General features: G+C 36.5%; 1 protein-coding gene across 1 annotated transcript; it reads right to left on the reverse strand.

Moving 5' to 3' along the window:
• Positions 1-2,882: 2,882 nt before the first annotated feature.
• LOC121211353 (uncharacterized) lies at positions 2,883-3,965 on the reverse strand. Its single transcript, XM_041084104.1, has 3 exons — positions 3,767-3,965; positions 3,101-3,361; positions 2,883-3,016 (listed from the first exon to the last, which is right to left on the reverse strand). The coding sequence occupies exons 1-3, from the start codon at positions 3,963-3,965 to the stop codon at positions 2,883-2,885; spliced, it is 594 nt and encodes a 197-aa protein (XP_040940038.1).
• Positions 3,966-24,767: the final 20,802 nt, after the last annotated feature.

Raw genomic sequence — 24,767 nt, forward strand, 5'->3', positions numbered from 1 at the left:
GAGAAAATCGGTTGAAGAAGAAGAAATAAAAATATGAAGCCTTTTTGTTTTATTTTATTTAAAACTAGTCAAAATTGGTGACTAAAACACCACCCAATTTTGACTTTCCCATCAATTTGTCCCTCCTATGGCCGGCCACCCTATTTTCTAATGGCCTAATTGCTCTTTAAGGCCCCCAATTTAGGTTATTTAGCTAACTGACATTCTTATCTAACAAAATAGGACTTTTGTACTTTATGCGATTTAGTCCTTTTTCACAATCAGACAAGCAATCGCTAAAATTAATTCACCAAAATTTTCATGTACTTATCCAATCATGTTACAATACATAAAATAATATTTTTAAAAAATAATTTTCTTGACCTCGGTTAGTGGTTCCGAAATCACTATTCTAACTAGTCCCAAAATCGGGTTGTTACAATTCCCCCCTTTAGGGATTTTTGTCCTTGAAAATCTTACCGGTAAAAAGGCTTAGGTATTGGCTTTTCATGATCTTTTCGGGCTCCTATGTGGTCTCTTCAACGCCATGTCACGCCATAATACTTTCACAAGGGGAACACTCTTATTTCTCAGTTGCTTAACCTCTCGAGCTAGGATCTTAATAGGTTCCTCATCATAAGACATATCCGAATGAATCTCAGCCTCTGTTGGCGCAATCACATGCGAAGGGTCTAATCTATACCGACGTAGCATGGACACATGAAACATGTCGTGAATCTTTTCCAATTCTGGTGGTAAGGCCAATCGATAGGCAACCAGCCCTACTCTCTCAATAACTTCATAGGGTCCCATGAAACAAGGACTCAACTTGCCTCTTCTACCAAATCTAAGAACTTTTCTCCATGGGGATACTTTTAAAAACACTCGATCGCCAACTTGAAATTCGATCTCTTTCCGTTTAAAATCTGCATAGAATTTCTGCAGATCTGAGACGGCCTTTAAACGTCACGAATCACTTTAACTTTCTCTTCAGTCTCCTTAACTAGATCGACCCCATGAATTTGACTCTCTCTGAGCTCGGTCCAATATAAGGGTGTTCGACATTTTCACCCATATAAAACCTCATAAGGTTCCATCTTCAAACTCGATTGATAGCTATTATTGTTGATGAATTTGATCAATGATAAGTACCTTTCCCAATTACCTTGAAATTTGAGAACACAACACCGCAACATGTCTTCTAAAATCTGAATCATTCTTTCTGACTAACAGTCGGTTTGCGAGTGAAATGACGTGCTGAAACTCAACTTTGTTCCCAATGCCTCTTGTAACTTTTTCCAAAACCTCAAGGTAAATCTTGGTTCCCTATCTAAAATAATCGCCAAGGGCACCCCGTGTAGTCTCACAATTTCAAAAACGTACAAGTCAGCCAATCTCTCAAAGGAGTACCAGGTATGCACTGGTATAAAATGTGCCGACTTCATTAGCCAATCCACAATAACCCAAACAACATCCTTTTTCTTTGGGGTTACTGGCAAACCCGTCACAAAATCCATAGTAATCCAATCCTATTTCCACTCAGGCACTGTGATAGGCTAAAGTAGACTCGAAGGTACTTGGTGTTCAGCCTTCACTTGCTGACACACAAGACACTTGGAAACAAACTCTGAAATGTCTCTTTTCATTCCCGGCCACCAATACATTTTTGTACTCTCGGATGTACTGATAAACAACCACTATATGCCTCATCTAAAATCTTTCGAATCAATTCGGTGTCCTTAGGAACACAAATCCTATCCCGAAATCTCAAGCAACCATCGAAACTGATCTGGAAATCCGATTCAACATCTGAATTGCACAGGGTTTTCTTGGATAATAATTTTCTATCACTCTTCTAAGCCTCAAAAATTTCTTGAAGAAATGTAGGTCTAGCTTTTAACTCTGCTAGAACCGAACTATCCTTTGACCAGGTCAATTGGGCATTCATTGCTCTCAAAGCAAACAACGATTTTCTACTTAACGCATCAGCGACCATGTTCACTTTTCTCGGATAGTAATCTATAATCAACTCATAATCCTTTAATAGTTTCAACCATCTACGTTGCCTCAGATTTAAATCCTTTTGGGTCATCAAGTACTTAACACTTTTATGATCAGAGTATACATGGCATATCTCACCGAACAAATAATGTCGCCAGATCTTCAGAGCAAATACTATAGCGGCCAACTCTCGGTCGTCTATCGGATAGTTCTTCTCGTGAGGTTTCAATTGTCTTGAGGCATAAGCCACAACTTTTCCCTCTTGCATAAGTACACATCCCAACCCATTCAAAGAAGCATTGCTATAAATTACAAACTATTTTCCTGATTCGGGTTGTACTAGTATAGGAGCCTCAGTCAACAACATCTTCAACTTCTCGAAACTTTGCTGACACTTATCCAACCATTCAAACTTGACTCATTTTTGAAGCAACCTTGTCGTGGGAGTCGCAATCATAGATAAGTCCTTTACAAATCGCCTGTAATAACTGGCCAACCCTAAACAGCTCCTAACTTCAGTCATACTCTTTGGTGGTTTCCAGTCAAAAATAGCAGAAACTTTGTTGGGATCAACTCTAATACCATCACTCGAAACAATATGGCCCAAAAAGCCAACTTCTCTAAGCCAAAACTCACTTTTACTAAATTTGGCATACAACTGATTGTCCCTCAAAGTATGCAAAATGGTTTTCAAGTGTTCGGCATGTTCTACCCTGTCTCTAGAGTATATTTGGATGTCATCGATGAATACAACTACAAACTTATCTAGATATGGCTGAAATACTCTATTCATTAAATCCATAAACACAACGGGAGCATTTGTTAAGCCGAAAAGCATCAAGAAACTCATAGTGGCCATACCATGTCCTAAAAGTGGTTTTAGGCACATCTGCTTCTTTAACTCATAGTTGATAGTAGCCAGATCTTAAGTCTATCTTAGAAAACCATGCTGCTCCCTTCATTTGGTCAAACAAGTCGTTAATTCGTGCCAACGAGCATCTGTTCTTGATCGTCCTCTTATTTAACTGCTGGTAATCTATGCACAACCTCATAGATCCATCTTTCTTTTTCACAAATAACACCGGAGCACCCCAAGGTGAAAAGCTTGGTCTCATAAAACCCTTGTCAGCCAATTCTTGCAACCGTGTCTTTAGTTTTTTCAGTTCAGTCATGGCCATCTGATATGGAGCAATCGAAATAGGCGTGGTCCCTGGCGTTAGCTCTATACCAAATTCAACCTCTCTATTAGGGGGCAACCCAAGCAATTCTTCCGGGAATACATCCAGATATTCACTTACAATCGGTACTAACTCAACCTTCAACTCCGATTCCTTAGTATTCATTACAAAAGCCAAATAAGCTTCACTCCTTTCCTCAAACACTTTTGGACAGACATGGAGGATATCACAATAGGCAAGTTCGTTAGCTCACCTGATTCAACCTAAAGGGTTTCACCATTTTCACATTTTAATTTAATAGCCTTTTGTCTACAATTTACTACAGCATCATAGAATGTCAACCAGTCCATACCCAATATGACATCAAACTCATCGAATGGTAACAGCATCAAATTGGTCGGAAAACAATGGCCTTTAACTACTAAAAGACATTTCTTACATACTTTATCGACTATCACATGTTTTCCTAATGGTTTTGACACTTTAATAATAAATTATCTAGACTCAACAGGCATATTCATGCTACACCAACTTCATGCACACATACGAATGAGTAGAACCAGGGTCAATCAAAGTAATAACAGTATTATCATAGAGAGAGAATGTACTGGTAATCACATCAGGAGAGGATGCATCTTCACGTGCACGTATGGAATAGGTTCTAGCAGGAGCTCTAGCTTCAGACCTTATAGTCGTGTCTCTCGTCACATTCTTGCTATTAGCCCCAACTCCAACATTCTTCTGAGGTCTTCTTTTAAAATTGGTGCCACCTAGCCTTGTATTCTGAAATTTCTCTTTGTCAGTCATTTCAGGGAAATCTTTAATAAAGTGGTCTTGAGAACCACATCAGAAACAGGATCCATCATTCATTCTACACTTGCTGAAATGATTTTGAACACAATGCTGGCATTCTAGTTTGGAAGATCTGACATTGCCTACGCTAGCCACTGATGTAGCCCAAGACTTAAAATCTGAATCTTGTTTCCTACGATCTCGATACGAATGTCCAACTGATGCATGAGAATGAGCTTAGGCATCTCTGGATTTCTTAAATTGTGATGGAAATAACTTGCTCGCATGTCTCTTCTTATATCTCTAGTTTCCGCTTTGGTTTTCTTATTTTGCTTTATTAATTCTTCGGCTTTACAAGCTTGATCAATGAGTACTACGAACTCTTTCAAGTCAAAGACACCCACTGACAGTCTAATGTCCTTATTAAGTCCATCTTCGAACCTTCTACACATCTTGGCTTCGGAGGATACACACTCCTGAGTGTACTTACTAAGTTGGACGAACTCTCTTTCATATTCAGTGACCGTCATGCAGCCTTGTTTCAAGTTAAGGAATTCCTTACGCTTTTGATCCATAAATCTTTCACTGATGTATTTCTTTCGGAATTCCTCTTGGAAGAATTCCCATGTGTCCCTTTCCTGAGGCACCACCGAAACTAACGTCTTCCACTAGTAGCATGCAGAGTCCCTCAACAAGGATATGGCACACTTCAAACATTCTTCGGAAGTGCAAGATAATTCATTGAATATCCTAATGGTATTTTCAAGCTAGAATTTTGCCCTTTTAGGGTCATCATCTTTATTAGCATGGAACTCCTCGGCTCCATGCTTCCGGATCTTATCCACTGGAGGTCTATTCTGCCTCTCAAGGCCATACCCTGAGGTATTACAAGGACAAGTTGAGGGATAGGTGGGGGTGGAGGGGGTTAAGCATTCGGGTTCACTCGGATGAACTCCGTGTACCACCCATTCATCATGTGGAGAAAGGCCTCTTGAGCCCTTCTCCTCCTCCCTGACTAACCATGGGAGGTCAATTATTGGATGGCACCGCTCTTTTGGCGGGGGCCAGTGTATTACTTTCTATGTCGTCCGCCATAGTTCGACCGGGATCCATTATTATGTGAAAACACAATTTAAAAGATCAGGAGTCGTCACACTATCACAATTTATTTATGGCATGTATAGCTAGACTCGTACACACGCTACGTTACTCCAAGAACTGACTAAACTGTGGCTTTGATGCCACTAAATGTAACACCCCACACCCGTACCCCACGTCGGGTCAGAATATGAGGCATTACCTAATTTAAACTTATGTATATAGACATTTTTCACAAAACCAAAATATGGTCAAATTAAAACTTTTCAATTTTATTTATAAACTCCTTAATAAGAGCCTATTAAGCCCAAAACATCCATTGGAATCCATTCGGGACAACCCGAGTCCTTTAGAGAACTCTGAAAATAACTTTTAACACAGGGGCATATGCCATGTGACAATTCAACATGGTCGTGCTATTGGCCCGTGTGGCTCACATGGCCTGAGCAATACAAGGACACGCCCGGGTCCTATACCCATGTGGTATTAATTCTACATGCACACCTATAGAGGTTTTCACACGGCTTGGAACACGCCCGTGTCTCTGGCCCGTGCCTTTCACATGACCATGACAAGCCCATGTCTTAGCCCGTGTCAAAAACTTGGGTATTCTATTTCTGACGTCAGTAATCCTCAAGGGCCACATGGCCAAGGCACAAGCCAGTGTGCTAGGCCGTGCCCTTCACATGGCTGAGACACACAGCCATGTCTTTGCCCGTGTGTTTACTACCATGCATACTGACTTGCAATTCTTACATGCAAAGGACACACAGCCATATTACCTATAACACCCCTTACCCATGTCCGACGCCAAAACAGAGTACGAGGCATTACTGAACTTAAACATACACATTCATGCAAAAACCGGGCCATAAAATCTATTTTAATTCAAAACCTTTCAAACACAGGCATGTCATCCCTTATTTGGGTCTACGAAGCCCAAAACATTCATTGAAATTGATTCGGGACTAAACTGAGAACTTTAAGAAGTTTCAGGAAAACTTAGAAAATTTCCCATGAAACAGGGTCACACGCCTCAGGCTGTGTAACTCTCTATTTATGAAGTCAGCATGCACATCAAACCACACGGCCAGGCCATACGCCCGTGTCTCCAGGCCGTGTCCCTCACATAGTTGAGAGACACGGCTGTGTCTCAGCTCGTATGGCCAACACTTAGGCTATTTTCCAAGCCTTCATGTTACCCATAAGCTCTTACAGACTTATGCACATCAAAATCACAATTCATGGCATCCTTATAGTGATCAAACACTCTTTATAAAGACATATCCTTAACATTAACATGTCCTCTATCAAGTAATGCATCTACTCAAGCAATACCAAGTCTAGATTCTAAGACTTGTCATTTTGATGACCACTTTTACCATTATACTATGGTTACCAACTTATCCATTAAGCACTCATGTTCAATTATTATCACGTTGTGTTTATAACGTGCAATTTCTACAGGGCTATGATCACCTCAATTGGTCATAGAGCATACATCCAACACACATGTCATATTACTAACCATGCATGGCAAACAAACATATTCACATTATAAACATTAGACATGACATGAATAGTTAGGCTTACAAGCCATAATCAATATGAGCCACATCTCATGGCCATATACATATAACTCAATATAAGCCAACACATTTGGGCTAAGAAAAATAATACATGTCAATCAACTAGATCCCTATACATGCCACTCACTTGAAATTTCTAATATACGCTTCATTATTCCAAAGATAGCAACTGGATAAGGTGATGCTGCCTTCGACGATCTCCAACCCCAAGCTAACCTGAAAATACTAAAGGAAAGGAAAGGAAGGGAGTAAGCTTTATATCTTAGTAAGACCATATGAAAATAATAAGCAATTTACCAACTTGCTTCTCATGGTAATAAAACCCTAATTGCATTTTCACACATGTTCCAGTCAAGCTATTTTCTTGAGTTACAGTCACTAAATTATTTATATCTAGAGATACGGAACTCCAAATTAAGTTTTTATAATTTTTCATAAAACTAGACTCACATATATTCTTACCATAAAATTTTTAGAATTTTTGGTTTAGCCAATTAGTACAGTTTATTTCTTAAATTTACCTTTTTTTGCTATTTGACAATTTTGACCCCTCTTCACTAAAAATTAATTATCTCATAATACGGGACTCGGATGATGTTCTCGTCTATTTCTCTTGAAAATATACTCATTAATAATTATAATAATATAAATATAACTCGTAAATATTGTTTTACAATTTTAAATGATTTTCTCAAATCAGAATAGGGGATTTCGAGATTGTTCTGACTATGTTTCACATAATTTCAAGTATCTCATAATATGAAATTCTTTTGCTTACACCATTTCTTCTATGTGCAAATAGACTAAAAAATTTCAATTTTATATTTTATTCAGTCTCTAATTCACTTTTTACTATTTTTGGTGTATTTTAAAAGTCGGATTTCTACTGCTGTCTGAAACTGTTTTATTACTATATTTCACTCTTTCATGATCATTTTTAAATGGGCATTTATGCTAATCCATTTCTCCTTTCATGTTTATTAGGCCCCCAAGTAAAGGAATATACATTTCATGTCTCAATTTAATGTGGCCTCAAAGTCTCACACATAATCATCAATTACATTTTAACCATTATGGTAAGAATACATATAGGTGCATCATAAACATAAAACCATAATCACAAAGTCACCACAATTTCATTTTCATAGGCATAACTTACTTATTTGTATCCTTACCCAAGGTGCATTGTTTCATGTTCATAGCATTTAAGCTTTGAATACGTACTTGTACCTTTTCTGCATGCTCATATATTTACCTTCTCGCTTTCATCACAAGCTTTGAACTATCCGTTGAACCACTTGGAATACCAGAGGATAATCGGGAAATCTTACACATATCAATGCCGATGCAATATCCCAGATATGGTTTTACACTGGCTCTCACATGTCTGTGTCGATGCATGTCCCAGACATGTCTTACACTAGCACATCTCATAGCTGATGCATGTCCTGGACATGTCTTATAATGGCTTACATCTCGAGGCCGATGCATGTCCCAAACATGTCTTACACTAGCTCTTGTCTCAATGCAGATGTATGTCCTAGACATGTCTTATACTAGCATTTCATAATGTGGTCGATGCATGTCCCAGACATGTCTTACGCTGGCTCACATAACAGCAATGTCCCGATGCCCATATCCTAGGAATTTCCAAAGGTCCAACTGAGATTTCTCAAGGGTCACATAGTAGCCAAACTTGATCAAAGAATTGATCATACAATTCACAAGGTTTGCCACCATAAGAACTTTCAGTTCATTTCATCATTCTATAATTTACTCATCTCAACAAGATATCATATTTCATCAATTTCCACTATTTCATAAATACACAAAGTAAAATCGACATATTAAGCTTTCAATTATTTCATAGGGTATAATATTTTCTCATACACCCTAGCACTAACACATAATTCAATCCAATAATAATAAGGAGATTTTCAAGTATAACAATAATAACATTAATAACGTGCTTATTAAATCACACGGACTTACCTCGAATACGAAAACGATAATTTTTCCATTAGTCCATAACCTTGTATTTTCTCGATTTAAGCCCAAATCTCGATTTCCTTGATCTATCATTTCAAATATAGCCCATTTAGGACTCACATTATTCAAATTGACCCAAAAATCATATTTTGGAAAATTTATAATTTTTCCCCTAAACTTTACCAAAATTACGCTTTTTCCCCTAGGCTCGTAATATATTTTTATTCAATTTTCTTACTCTTTAAGCCTAGCCAAACCATTTTCATAACTATAGAAACTCAAGATTTCAATTATTACGCGCGTTTACTCTCTATTTTACAAACTTTATAAAATAATACTTTTAGGTGTTTTCATGCCAACACCTTTCATAAAAGTTGTTTATTACACAACCAAGACAAATTTTCTTCCATAAAAATTCAGCTGTAACGCCTCGATTTTTGGGCCTAAAAGTATTGGGCCTTGAGTTTGGGTTCGGGTAGAAGACGACCCTAATAATTTGGATGTTGTCATTATTATTTTATTATTATTATTATTTCGTATATTTAGTGTAGTAATTAAATAAATTACGAAGGGTTTACGGTGTGGGAAAAAGGTCCAGGCCTTTCTTAAATTTTGCCTCTTAAGGGAATCTAGGTAGTAGGCCTTATTAATAATTTGGGTCTGAGTATGTTGGTGGGCCTTTAAAAGGCCCAAGAGTAAATTTAATTCGAGGCAATTCTTGAATTTTAATTTTGGGAGAGAGGGTTCTGGCGATATGGGCTTTTAAAGTTGAGGTGGTAAAAAAGGACACAAAAAGATCTGTGGTAAAGTGGCATGTGGCGCCACCTAGGTGTATGGGGAGTGATGTGTGGATGATTAGGGGGAGCCAGAGTTCAAGTCACAAGGTAAGCGTGTTGTTACTTTTATTTTTGTGTGCATGTGTCGGGCATGTGATAGAGCTTAAGTGGAAATTCGACTAGGGCTTTAGGAAGGTTGGGTCGTGGGTCTGAATGACCATTAGGGTAAGCTTCATTTTCTTTTTGATTTTTTGAATTAGGGTTAGCCACCTAGAGCCTTCAATTTCATTCTATTCTCTTCTCAGTGTCGCAAAAAGCCAAAAAACACAAAGTTAGATCTCCTGAGTGCCGAATTATTCCTTCTCTTCTCCCCTCTTCTTCTATTTTCTTTTTCTCCTTCTGTTCTTCTCTGGCTAAAACATTCCTACCATTCTACTCATCTCCTCTTTCATTCCCATTCTTTTCTAAACCTCTATAGCCGATTGCCATAAAAGCCGAAATCCCGAAAGTTGTTTCTTGTGCCAGTTCCTTCTAGCCAAAATCCTCCTATTTTCTTCATCTCTTTTGGCCGATTTTCACATCCTCTAAACCTCAACCCCTATCGGCAATACCACTGCAAAAACCACCATACCAAATCATCTTCCTCTTCACAGTTCCAAAAGCCGAAAACACCATAGTTTTTAGGGACGTATAGCCGAATCTTTAGATCTCTAAAATTCAATTTCTGCTAGTGTTTAAGGGCTGGATCTGCATCAGATCTGAGTAGAAACCGAAGTGGAATCATTTTGGTTGAAAGAACCTGAGGTAGGTACTCAAATCTATTATTTATTTCGGGTTTTAGAAAAGCCGAATCCCTAAAGGCATAGGGAGGCTGTCGATTGGAGCTTAAGGCTCTAAGGGTTGTAACAATTGATTTGTTTTTGTGTTAGTATGACCCAGAGGCTGCTGATTGAAGGCTTGGACAAGTGGAATGACTAGATCTAGATCTAGTCTCTAGTTTTGGCAAAGGTAGGATCTCAAGGGCCATAGGTATTGATGGCCGATTATGGTAAGTAAGTTTATGATGGTTGCCATTGTATTTTGGATCTAATATGTCTAGTGACGATTGTAGGATATCGTGGGATATTTCGGTAGCAGTTTTCGCAAATCAGCTGTGTAAACGACACCCACTCATAGACTAAATCGGCAAAAGCCGAAATGCCGAAAAGTCAGCATTTTATGAACTTACGAGCGTGCGAGCGCTCGTGAGATGGTTTGGTTGTTAATTTTGGTAATCACAAGTGGTATGATTGCAGAGTACGTAATTTCGTGCACTTTGGTATATTTGGGCTTAATGGGCCGAAATCGGGTTAATGGGCCAACGGGCCCAATTCGATAAAAACGGTCGGTAAGTGTTTCTGTTAATGTGTTAATGGCTGTAATATGAGTGTAAACCCTAACATAGTTAAATTTACTAAAATACCCCTAAGTATTAAAATTACCATTACACCCCTAGGTGCAAATTTACCATTATATCCCTAGGGTTAATTTTGACTGAAATGCATGATATTCTGATTCTGTTTGTTGTTTGCCATGACATGTATATCTATTGCATTGGATATGGGTTATATTGATGGAGGAAGCGTTCTGGTGGCTCTGCCACAAATATCTATTTCTGGTGGCTCTGCCACAAATATCTGTTCTTGTGGCTCTGCCACAATATCTGTATCTGGTGACTCTATCACAATATCTGTTCTGGCAGCCATGCTGCAAATTTTGTGACGTGTAGCAGATGGGTGGGTCGAGTAGTCTCCCCACATGGTGTAAGGTTGGCACGGAGGTGTATACGGATGGATATGGGTTGGGTTTTCTGCATAAAACATATACCTGTTTTGTTTCTATTATGGGCCTATGGTCTTCAATCTGAATTCTGTATAGGTCTAAGGCCCAAATTAATCTGTTTCTGTGGTTTGAACTGATCTGGACTATGGTAGGGTTATTTTACACACTGAGTTTTCCAAACTCACCCCTTAATTTTATCTGTGCAGGTAACCCCCAACCATAGTGGACTTGGAGCTGAGAGGGATTCGGAGTGGCCACATTTTTTGCAAGCTCAATTTTCTTCTTATGACTGGATTAGTTTCATTTACTTTAATTACTTTGGGTTTTAAGTTGTAATAAGGTCGCTTTAGTTATTTTAAATTACTTTAGTATGATTATTAGCTTAGGCATGATATGGATTTAAATGTTTGAAATTGAATAGCTCTAGGGTGCATTTTTAAAAGAGATTACCTGATTTCAAAATATCGTGAAATAAGACAAAGCTTCCGAAATGAAAACATTTTCAAAAATTAATAAGTGTTTTCAAAGGCTTAAAATGAAATGGTTTTTCCTAAACAATCATTCAGTTAAAGTGTGGCAATGGTTGTGTGCATGTCTAGGAGTGCATCCGTGGAGAGCTTTGTACTTAAGCAGTCTAATAGACTCACCTCCTCTTTTTCTGGCATCCTACCTGGTGCACAGCTTCCATTCACTTTAATCTATAACAAAAATACCCTTTAAATCACTAAGAAAGATTTTAGATAAGACATGACCTATACAGTAACACTTTAATGTGACACACCGAATAACGTCTGGGCCGGGTTTGGGGTGTTACATCAGCAAACAACATAAATCCTTTCATGGCATGTCCCTAGACTATCAACCATTTTGCAAAATAGTACCCTCATTTGAAAGCTCATGTTTCAAGGGTTCCAAAAATGTAAAAATCATTAACAAAGAACACAAAAATCACTTACTTGCAAGAGGATAATCTAGCTGAAATTTTAAAGCTTCAAAATCTTCCTTTGCTGGTATTTTTGGTCAAAGAAGAAGGAAGAAAATGAAAAAGATGAAGCTCAGCCCTTAGGGTACTATTTTATCACCTGATATGACATCACTTTACCAAATGTTGACTTTTCAACATCCATATCTCTTATGGTCGGCCAAGCTTGCATTTTAGGGTCTATTTGCCTTTTAAAGACCCCTACTTCTTATTATCTATCTATTTAACACATTGGGGTACTAAAACAAAACCTTCACCCTTTATGCGATTTAGTCCTTTTTCGCAATTAAGTATGCAATCGCTAAAATTATTTCACCAAAATTTTCATGCACTTATATAATCACGCTATAACACATAAAATAATATTAAAATAATTTTTTGACCTCGAATTTGTGGTTCCAAAACCACTGTTCAGACTAACCCCTATTTTGAGATGTTATATTACCCGCCCATGTCCGTGTGTCACACACGGCCTAAACACACGCCCATGTGCCTACCCGTGTGGACAAAATAAGGCTATTTACCAAGCCTTTTTGTCACCCTTACTTATGTAACCTCCACAAAAATCACTTTATACTAACATAAGGACACATCACATAGCCAAAATAAGCACAATGGACAACATTTCATTTATCTAATTTACTCATCCATGAAAATATCATCTTCTATTTATAAATCACAAGGAGTATTGACCATCATCCATGGCCTTATACAAAATGAGTATCATATTCATCATATCGGCCAACACATTATGGCTAACTAACAAAACACTAAACAATGACTCGAGTCCCTATACACGCCAGAAAACATAACAATGAAACTAGCTATACCAAAATCTTGAGTGATAGTGTGATTGAAGCTTTTGACGTCACTGGATCCCCGATGCTAGCTTGGCGGCACTATAAGGAAAGAAAAGAAAGGAAAGTAAGTGTGGGAGCTTAGTAAGTACATATATGCAAATAAAGTGTAATTATAAGAAAATCATATTCATCCAACTGTAGCTTGTCATGCATAAAAGATATATATCACTTAACGTCTCTATCTTACTCTTCTTTTCATTCATGTATACTTAATACACCTAGTCCTTTACTCAAGTCTTAACCATGAGTTCAGTATACATACCTCATCAAAGTATTCACCAACTAAATCTTCGAGTTATCCGTTGAACTCTCGAAATACATAAGGATACTCTAGTAATTTGCGTCTAAATGCCATATAAGAAATTAGGGCTACCTTGTGCTATGAAACGCTCATAGTTGAGCTACTCACAGGCCTTTTTATTAAGTCAGCACCCGGACCCCATAGCTATCATGTAACGTATGCTCATTGAGCCACTCACGGGTCTGTACACAAAATTAGTACCCGGACCCACGTTACCTATAGCATTTATCTCATGAACTCAGACTCAACTCATGAGTTTAAACCACATAATCTTCATAACATGCCCCTTTGTATCCTATGCTATGTCTAAGGTTCGACGGGACTTCATATCTAATCAAATAGCATCATATTTGCTCACATTTTAATTTACTCGCATAACATGTCATTTAAACATTCATGGCAACAATTAGAATTTAGATACATAACAATAATAAGCTAATTACACATGTATATTATTAAAATATACCAAAGTAAGCTTAAATAACACATTATTTACATATGTACTTACTTCGATACAAAATGATGAAGACGAGTTTAATCCCCGTAAACTTTATTCATACCCCGATCAAGCCCCGAATCACGTTTCTCATGATCTAAATTAATAAAATTCATTTATTTCATCAGCATATCAATTTAGACACCCTAAAGCTCTTAATTAGGCAAAATGACTATTTTGCCCCTAGACTTTCACAAAAATGACCATTTTATCCCTATACTCAAAAATTAATTTTTATCGAATTTCTTCATACTATAAGCCTAGCCAAACCCTTTTTACTCTTATAATAATTCAACATTTCCACTATTTCACACATTTATCATTTATTTTACAACTCATGCATAAATAGTCCCTAGTAAGGTTTTCATGAGAAACTTCTTCACAAAAGTTGTTTATTACTCACCAAATAATCATATTCTTCCATAAAATTTTTGAAAACAACCTAAAAGCTCTCATGGCAAAACCCTATACTCTTGTTCATCTTGCAAAATAGTCCCCTCATTAGAAAGGTCACACAAGGATCTCAAAAATGTAAAAAAAATCTTCAAGAAATCTCATTAGAAACACTAACTTGTGAAGTCTTAAAGTTGCTGAAATTTTTCAAGCTTCCATGGCCATTTCTTGGGAGAAAGTCAGTTGAAGAAGAAGAAATAAAAAGATGGAGCATTTTTGTTTTATTTTATTTAAAACTAGTCAAAATTGGTGACCAAAACACCACCTAATTTTGACTTTCCCATCAATTTGTCCCCCAATGGTCAGCCACCCTATTTTCTAAGGGTCTAATTTCTCTTTAAGGCCCCTAATTTAGGTTCTTTAGCTAATTGACACTCTTATCTAATAAAATAGGACTTTTGTACTTTATGCAATTTAGTCCTTTTTCACAATTAGACAAGCAATCGCTAAAATTAATTCACCAAAATTTTCATATACTTATCTATTCATGCTACAATACATAGAATAATATTTTAAAAAAATAATTTCCTCGACCTCAATTTAGTGGTTTCGAAATCATTATTCCGACTAGTTCCGAAATAGGGCTGTTACAAAGTGAATTGAGATTATAAAGCATATGTTTTGGTATGACATTAGCTCATGGTTTGGTATGTTTTGAATTGGTTAAATAGGATGAAATTTTTTGTTAATGAAATGGCTTGAATGATGTATGTTTTAGTTGAGAAGTTGGTATAAAATGATGTGGTTTGATGCTTGTAGGGAGGTCCTTTAATGGGTGGCATTATGGCCTTGTAAACGGCCTTTTTTTGCCCACACGGGCGTGTGTCTCAGCCGTGTTGCTCGAGGGCCATTTCAAAATGAGTCTGGGCAGACCACACGAATGCACACACGGGCGTGTGCTAGGCCGTATTGCCAAGTCATTTTCGAACACGGGCTAGACACACGAGCGTATGACTAGCCATGTGACCCAAGCCAGTAGCCTCCCTAATTTTCACATGGCCTGGCACACAGGCGTGTCTTGTGGTCGTGTGGACAAATCAGTATGTATGCCCTATTTTTCCATGGCCTAGATACACAGGTGTGTCTAATACCGTGTGAGGCACACGGCCTATTCACACGGGCGTGTGACCTTTATAACTTTAAAAGATGTTTAAGTTTTGAAAATTTTGTATGAGCTTGGTTTAGTCCCGACCCTTTTCTAAAGCATGTTTAAGGTCTCGTTGACTTACATAAGGGACTCTTTAATGATGTGTGACTTTGATGCTATGTTGATTATGAAACAAATGAGAACTGTTTCGATTTGTCTGGTAATGCCTCTTAACCCTGGTTCGGCGATGGATACGGGATAGGGGTGTTACATTTGGTTGGTATCAGAGCTACGGTTTAGTCAATTCTAAGAGTAACATAGCGTATGTGAGTCTAGCTATACATTCCATATATACAAACTACGATAGTGTGATGATTCTTGACAATGAAAATATGTTTTTATATAGTAAATGGATCCCAAATGAGCCGTAGCTTATGATTTTAAAAGTAATGCACCTGATCCCGCACAAGGGATAGCACCATCCGATTTTAGACCTGCTACTAGTAGTCATGACGAAGAGGCTAAACAAGCCTTCTATCAAATGATGAATGATTGGTTCACCCAATATATCTGTACTAATCCGGCTGTGCCACAACCTTCACCCCCACTAAATCCTCTGCAAGTTCCTGTTATGCCACAAGCTAATCTGATTCAGTTGAATAAGCCTCCAGTCAATAAAATTAGAAAATATAGGGCCGAAGAGTTCCGTGCTACTACTAATGATGATGCCAAGAGAGTTGAATTTTGGTTAGAGAACACAATATGAGTGTTTGATGGATAATCATTGACTCTGGACGAATGCTTAAGTGTGTCGTTTCACTTTTGAGAGATATGGCATATCATTGGTGGAAGACATTGATATCTGTGGTTCCAAGAGAACGAGTCACCTAGAATTTCTTCCAAGCTAAATTCCAAAAGAAATATATCAGTTGAAGATTCATCGATCAGAAATGTAAAGAGTTTCTTGAATTGAAACAAGGCCGTATGTCCGTTATAGAATACGAGCGAGAATTTGTAAGACTGAGCCAGTATGTACGAGAATGTATTTCGACTAAAGCTATTATGTGCAAGAGATTTGAGGATGGCTTAAATGAAGATATACGTTTGTTAGTCAGGATTTTAGAAATAAAAGAATTTGTAGTTCTTGCTGAACGAGTGTGTAAAGCTGAAGAGCTTGGGAAAGAAAAAAGAAAAGTTGATTCAGAAGTTAAAGATGTGAGAAAGAGATTCGCAAATAAATCATTTCATTTTGTGTCAATGAAGTTCTGAGATGATTATAGCTATTCAAAGGCTAATGTGGGGAATTTGAGTAGAGATCGTGCTAGATCGCATTCGAGCTTTAGAGCTCCAATTACTTCTGTTGCAAGTGTTGGAAATGTCCAATCCGATCGACCTGAGTGTAAACACTGTGGCAAAAGACATCCCAGCAATTGTAGACTATATGATTGGGCTTTTTTCAAATGTGGATCTTTAGATCATTTTATCCGTTATTGTCTCAAGTCTGTTGAGCAAAAGATTGTGCAAAATCTGAGACCGAGTAACACTTCAGCTATAGGTAGACCTTTCAAAAATACGAGAAACGTGAGTGGTAGTCAAAGAGAGACTAAAGACACCGTTGTTCGATCTGAGGCTAGAGCACCTACTAAAGCCTATTCCATTCGAGCTCGTGAGGAAGCTTCATCTCCTAATGTTATAACAAGTACATTTACTCTTTATGATACTTTTGTGATTGCATTGATAGATCCTGGATCAACGCATTCGTATATATGCATGAATTTAGAATCTAGTAAGACTTTGCCTGTAGAGTCTTCTGAATTTGTTATTAGAGTATCGAACCCCTTAGGCCGGTGTGTTTTGGTAAACAAAGTGTGCAAGAATTGTCCATTAATGTTTCGATACATTTGTTTTCTGACTGATCTGATGTTATTACCTTTCGATGAGTTTGATATAATTTTAGGTATGGATTGGCTAACTTTGCACGATGCTATTGTGAATTGCAAACGGAAGACTATTGATTTGAGATGCAAGAATGATGAAATAGTCCGAATTGAATCTAGTGATTTGAATCGGTTACTGGCTGTGATTTTGTCAATGGAAGCTCTGAGTATTATGAGAAAGGATTGTGAAGCTTACTTTGCTTATGTGATTGATTCGAAAGTAGCAGAAAAGAAAGTTGAATCAGTGCCTGTTGTTTGTGAATTCTCTGATGTGTTTCCTGAAGAACTTCTTGGATTACCTCCGATTCGAGAAGTTGAATTTGGCATTGAATTAGTGCCATGGACTACTCCGATTTGGATAGCTCTATATAGAATGGCTCCGACCGAGTTAAAAGAATTAAAGTCTCAGTTGCAAGAATTGACTGATAGAGGATTCACAAGACCGAGTTTCTCACCTTGGGGTGCTCTTATTCTATTTGGGAAATAGAAAGATGGTACGATGAGAATGTGCATTGATTATCATTAGTTGAACAAAGTGACTATCAAGAACAAATATCCTCTGCCCCGAATTGACAATTTGTTTGATCAGTTGAAAGGAGCTACCTGTTTTCAAAGATAGATCTTAGATCAGGTTATTATCAGTTGAGAGTAAAAGATTCAAATATTCTAAAAACTGCTTTCTGAACAAGGTACGAACACTATGAGTTCTTAGTTATGCCTTTTGGATTAACAAATGCACCCACTATTTTTATGGATTTTATGAACAAAAGTTTCAGACCGTATTTAGATTGATTTGTCGTTGTATTCATTGATGACATTTTGATTTATTCGCTTGAAGAAACTGAACATGCTGAACATTTGAGATTGGTGCTACAAACTTTGCGAGATAAGCAACTGTATGGTAAGTTTTCTGGGCCATATTGTGTCAGCATTAGGTATCCGAGTTGATCCAAGCAAGATTTCAGCTATTCTAGATTAGAAGCCTCCAAGAAATGTTTCTGAAGTCTGCAGTTTTCTGGGACTTGTTGGATATTACCGACGGTTTGTAAAAGACTTTTCGATGATCGCAACTCCATTAACGAAATTGCTTCAGAAAGATGTGAAATTTCAATGGTCTGAAAAGTACCAGAAAAGTTTTGATCAATTGAAAGCCTTATTGACAGAAGCTCCGGTATTAGTACAACCAGAATTAGGTAAAGAATTTGTGATCTATAGTGATGCTTCATTGAACGGTCTGGGTTGTGTTTTGATATAGGAAGGCAAAGACATAGCTTATGCCTCGAGACAGTTAAAGCTGCATGAAAAGAATTATCTGACTCATGATCTTGAGCTGGCTGCGATTGTATTCGCGTTGAAAATTTGGTGCCACTATCTGTTTGGTGAGAAATGTCATGTTTATTCTGATCACAAAGCTTGAAATATCTGATGACTTAGAAAGATCTAAATCTACATTATCGAAGATGGTTAGAGTTGTTAAAAGATTAAGAACTTGTAATTGACTACCATCCAGGAAAGGCAAATGTTGTTGCTGATGCTTTGAGTCAGAAATCATTATTTGCAATACATGCTATGAATGTTCAATTGTGTATATCTGATGATGGTTCAGTTTTAGCCAAATTGAAAGCGAGACTGTTGTTTTTAAGATAGATTATTGATGCTTAAAAAGTTGATAATGAGATTATAACAAAACGAGCTCAGTGTAAATTGAATTTTGGTTCAGAATTTAGAGCTGATGATAATGATTATTTGAAATTTCGAGATCGGATTTATGTTCCGAGAAATTCAGAGTTAATTCAGATGATTTTAAATGAAGCTCACAACAGTTGATTATCTGTACATCTGGGTAGTACAAAAATGTATAATGATTTGAAACAACATTGCTGGTGGTCTAGAATGAAAAGGGATATCTTTGATTTTGTTTTGAAATGTTTGATCTGTCAGCAAGTTAAAGCTAAACATCAGGTGCCATCCGGTTTGTTACAACCCATTATGATTCCCGAATGGAAATAGGATAGAGTGACAATGGATTTTGTTTCGGGTTTGCCCCTATCTCTGCAAAAGAAATATGCGATTTGGGTTGTGGTTGACCAATTGACGAAATCAGCTCATTTTATTCCAATACAATCCGATTATTCACTTGATAAGTTAGCTGAGTTATACATTTCCGATATTGTGAGATTACACGGTGTGCCATTGTCTATTGTGTCATATAGAGATCCAAGATTCACTTCGTGATTTTGGAAGAAACTACAAGAGGCTTTAGGTACGAAATTGCATTTTAATACTGCTTTTCACCCATAGACAGATGGTCAATCTGAATGGATTATTCAGACTCTTGAGGATATGTTGAGATGTTGCATTCTTGAGTTTTAAGGTATGTGGGAACAGTATCTGTCATTGATTGAATTTGTGTACAATAATAGTTTTCAATCGAGCATTAAAATGGCACCGTACGAAGCCTTATATGGTAGAAAATGTCGTACACCATTATATTGGTCAGAGCTTAGTGAGAATAAGATTCATGGAGTTGATTTGATAAAAGAGACTGAACAGAAAGTAAAAGTGATCCGAGAAAGTTTGAAAGCAGCTTCCGATTGACAGAAATCATACGCGGATTTAAAATGAAAAGATATTGAATTTGAGATCAGTGACAAAGTGTTTTTAAAAGTATCTCCATGGAAGAAAGTACTTCGATTTGGCAAAAAAGGCAAATTGAGTCTGAGGTTTATTGTGTCGTATGAGATTATCAAGCGTATCGGACCGGTCGCATATAGATTATTGTTGCCATCAAAACTAGAAAAGATTCATAATGTGTTTCATGTATCAATGCTTCGACGATACGAATCTGATCCCTCGCATGTGATTTCTTCGTCCGAGATTGAAATTTAGTCCGATATGACCTACGATGAAGAATCGATTCATATTTTGGCTCCCGAGGTTAAATATTTGAGAAATAAGAAAATTTTGTTAGTAAAAGTAATGTGGCATCGACACGGTGTTGAAGAGGCTACGTGGAAGTCCGAAGATGCTATGAGACAGCAATATCCGAATCTGTTAACGGTAAGATTTTCGAGGACGAAAATCTCTAAGGGGGGAGAGTTGTAACAACCCATTAGACCCTAGTCGGAATAGTAGTTTCAAGACCACAAATCTGAGTCAAAAAATATTTTAATATTATTTTTCGTTCTTATTATATGTGAATTAGTATGTGTAAAAATTTCGTATGAAAATTTAATCGTTTGTGTGCTCAATTTGATAAAAGGATTTAATCGCGTAAATTGTAAAAGTTGCATGCTATATGTTAAGTGTGCCTAATTGTTATGGCTTATTAAAGAAAAGGTCCTTATGTTGATATTTGACCATTGGAAGTATGAGTGGACATTAATGGCCTTAATTAATATAAATTATATGTTTAATTACAAAGGGTAAATAAGTACAGGATGAAATCAACTTATTATAATTAAAACAAAGTATGAAATTAGGAAATTAACATCTCATATTGTCGAAAATACAAAGAAATAAGAAAGAAAAAGACTAAGCTAGGGTTTGGCCTTGTCTTCTTTTACTAAGGTATGATTTTTGTTCGATTTTTGATAATTTCTATGTTTTTACGATTGTTGCACTGTATTCTATCAAGCCCATGTCTGAATTTTAGAAATTTTTGATGAAACTATGAGTTTTATGAAGTTTGATGACAGTAAATGAAAGATATGTATTGGGTTAACATGTTTTGTCTTTAAATTTTTGATGAATTTGAGTAATTTGGGCTAAATTGTGAAAATGAGATTTTGAGGGAATAAAATGTTAAATAAATAAAATGTGTGGGCTTGTATGAGTTCAGTGAATATTCGGCCTAACATGTGTAAAAGGGAACTTTGTGTATTTTGTGATTTTATGAATTAGGGACCAAAGTGTTAAAATGTAAAAATGTGAGGGCTAATTTGTAAAATGCCCTAATTATGTATATATGGATTGAATTGAATGATTTTTTAAATAAAAGAGTTAAATTTCAATTTATATAGATCAAGAATAAAAGAAAACGAAATTAGATCGGGGGAAATTGAAAGTCATTGAGTAGTCGACTCTGTTCGTTCGAATCCGTAAGAGGTAAGTCGATATACAAATAAATGTGTTTGAATCAATTTATTTATGCTTATATGCTATTGAAATGAAATGAATGGATTTGGAAGATGAATATGTGAAATTGTGAAAGCATTGACAGAGTTTCGTCGTCTGAAAAGCCCCATATGAACCATAGGAATACTTAGGATACATAAGTCATGACAGAGAATCCGATATGTGTTTTCATGTAATACCACATCTGGGACATTGGCATCGACTTATGATTTATGTGTAAGACCATGTCTGGGACATCGGCATTGTATTAATTTCGTGTAAGACCCTGTTTGGGGCAATGGCATCGATATTTGATTACATGTAAGACAACGTCTAGGACTTTGGCATTGTACGAGCTTTCTAAGCTATCTAAGTATTCTTATTGATTCTGAACAATTCAATGGGCATTCTGAGAAGTGAATAACTATGTGGATGTGTATCCGATTCAAGTACGTTTGAAATATTTATTATCATTTGAGAATGAAAGGCAAGTATATGTGCAAGTGATGATAAGTGATATAAGTGTAAGAAAACATGATATATGTGCAAATGAATTGGGAATATGTGAAATATATATGAACTATGTGGATTGTGATAGTATTTGACTATGGAATATATGTATTTTACGATGCTTGTATGTGTTATAATATGAGTTTATTTGTATATGGCTTACTAAGATTTTGGGAAGCTTACTTTGTGTGTGTTTTCAACTGTTTTATAGATATTGAAGCTACCGGAAGCTCGGGGATCGTCGAGGATCATCACCATACTGTCGAACTATATTTTGGTACCTTTTGAAAATGTGTATATTGAAGTATGGCATGTATAGGCTAGAATTATGTCTATATGTTTTTGAGTTGTGAATTATAGCCATGTGATATGGCTTGGTTTTGGTTGTGTTTAGTCTGATTTTTGAGTAGTAACTATGTGATGCAATATTGCCAATGTGATGTGTTTTTGAATGGCCAAGAGAATAGACCATTTTGGTAAGTTTTTCTTAAGTGCTTATATGAAGATTTGGTAAGTTCATGGCATTAAAATGAATGAAGTGAATTGAGATTATGAAGCATATGTTTTGGTATGACATTAGCTCATGGTTTGGTATGTTTTGAATTGTTTAAATAGGGTGAAATTTGTTGTTTTAGTTGAGAATTTGGTATAAAATTATATGGTTTGATGCTTGTAGGGAGGACCCTTAATGGGTGGCATTATGGCCTTGTAAATGGCCTATTTTTTCCCACACGGGTAGGGGCACGGGCGTGTGTTTAAACCGTGTTGCTCGAGGGCCATTCCGAAATGAGCCTAGGCAGACTACACGGATGCACACACGGGCGTATGCTAGGCCGTGTTACCAAGTCAGTTTCGAACACGGGCTAGACATACGGGCATGCGACTAGCCGTGTGACCCAAGTCAATAGTCTCCCTAATTTTCAGATGGCTTAGCACATTGGGGAGTCTTGTGGCCGTGTGGACAAGTCAGTATATATGCCCTGTTTTGCCACAGCCTAGATACACAGGCGTGTCTAATACCGTGTGAGGCACACAGCCTATTCATACAGGCATGTGACCTTTATAACTTTGAAAAATGTTTAAGTTTCAAAAAATTTTGTATGAGATTGTTTAGTCCCGACCCCTTTCTAAAGCATGCTTAAGGTCTCGTTGACCTACATAAGGGACTCTTTAATGATGTGTGACTTTGATGCTATGTTGATTATGAAACGAATGAGAATTGTTCCAATATGTCCAGTAATGCCTCTTAACCCTTGTCTGGCGATGGATACGAGATAGGGGTGTTACATAACATAATGTAAAATTATCACAATATCATCAAGTATCATAGAAGTTTCGGACAATTTACAGATAATTGTAAATATTTACTGTTCATAACAAACCTGTCCACTTGAGTCATAGTTACTAAATTATTTATATCTTTAGCTACAGAATTATAAATTAAGATCCGCTTGATTTTTCCAAAACTAGACTCAAATATCTTTCTACCATAAAATTTCCAAATTTATGGATCAGCCAATAAGTACAGTTAATTCTTCAAGTTCATCCCTGTTCTGTTGTTTGACAGTTTGGACCTTTCTTCACTAAAAATTAATTATCTCTTAGTACGGGGTTCGGATGATGTTTTTGTTTGTTTCTATTTAAAATAGACTCATTAAGAATTTAAACATATAAATTTAAACCCTCAAGTATTTTTATACAATTTTTAACGGTTTTCAAAAGTCAGAATAGGGGAACCCAAAATCCTTCTAACCTTGTCTCAAAAAATTTACTGTATCTCATAATTTACAATTCCATTGCTTACACTATTTCTTCTATGAAAAACTAGACTCAATAACTTTACTTTCATATTTTATTCAACCTCTAATTTGATTTCCACAGTTTTTGGTGATTTTTCAAAATTATACTACTACTACTGTCCAAAACTATTTTAATGCTAATTTTACTCTTTCATAATCATTTTTAAATAGGCATTTATGCCAATTCGTTTCTCCTTTCATATTCATTAGGCAACAAGGTAAGGGATAAACATATCATGTCTCAATTTAATTTGGCCAAAAAGCCTCACACATGATCATTAATCAAATTTACCACATATTTATACATCATAAGTATAGACCTATAATCACAAAGTCGTCACAAGATCATTCTCATAGGTACGACTTACTCATTTACATTCTTACCAAATGTCCAATATACATCGAGTTCATTACTCATGAATATTTCATACATACCTGTATCCTTTCAACATGATCATACCTTTTCACATATTTGACATAATCCTTAAATTACCCGTTCAACCACTTGGAATATTAAAGGATACTCGGGGAAACTCATACAAATAGTAAGATGCCAATGCCATATCCCAAATATGGTCTGTAACATTCCAAAATAGGGCCTAAATAGAATAGTGATAGTGAAACCACGAATCCAAAATAGAAAAGTTTATTTCGATTAATTTTTATAATTTACTGCGTGATTAGATGCATGTGTTAGAGTATCGATGGAAAATTTTATAGATAGCATGCTTAATTTACCTACTAGGGTTATTGCAAAAGTTGATAAATATGAGTTTTAGATGCTAAAGGATTAAATTGAAGGGTATGATTGGAGTAGAGGTCCTTAAATGGTAATTAGACTATTAGGTTTTCATGGAAAAAAAATGGACATACATAGATAAAAATAACTAAAGTTTTAATGAAGGGTATTTTAGTCATTTGGTAATTAAAACATTAAAAAGGGGAAAAAGATGGCAAAATATGCCCATCTTCTTCATTAGGCTAAAATTTCAAGGGTTCTTCA

This window comes from Gossypium hirsutum, chromosome A02 (assembly GCF_007990345.1).
Source record: "Gossypium hirsutum isolate 1008001.06 chromosome A02, Gossypium_hirsutum_v2.1, whole genome shotgun sequence".
Lineage (NCBI taxonomy): Eukaryota > Viridiplantae > Streptophyta > Magnoliopsida > Malvales > Malvaceae > Gossypium > Gossypium hirsutum.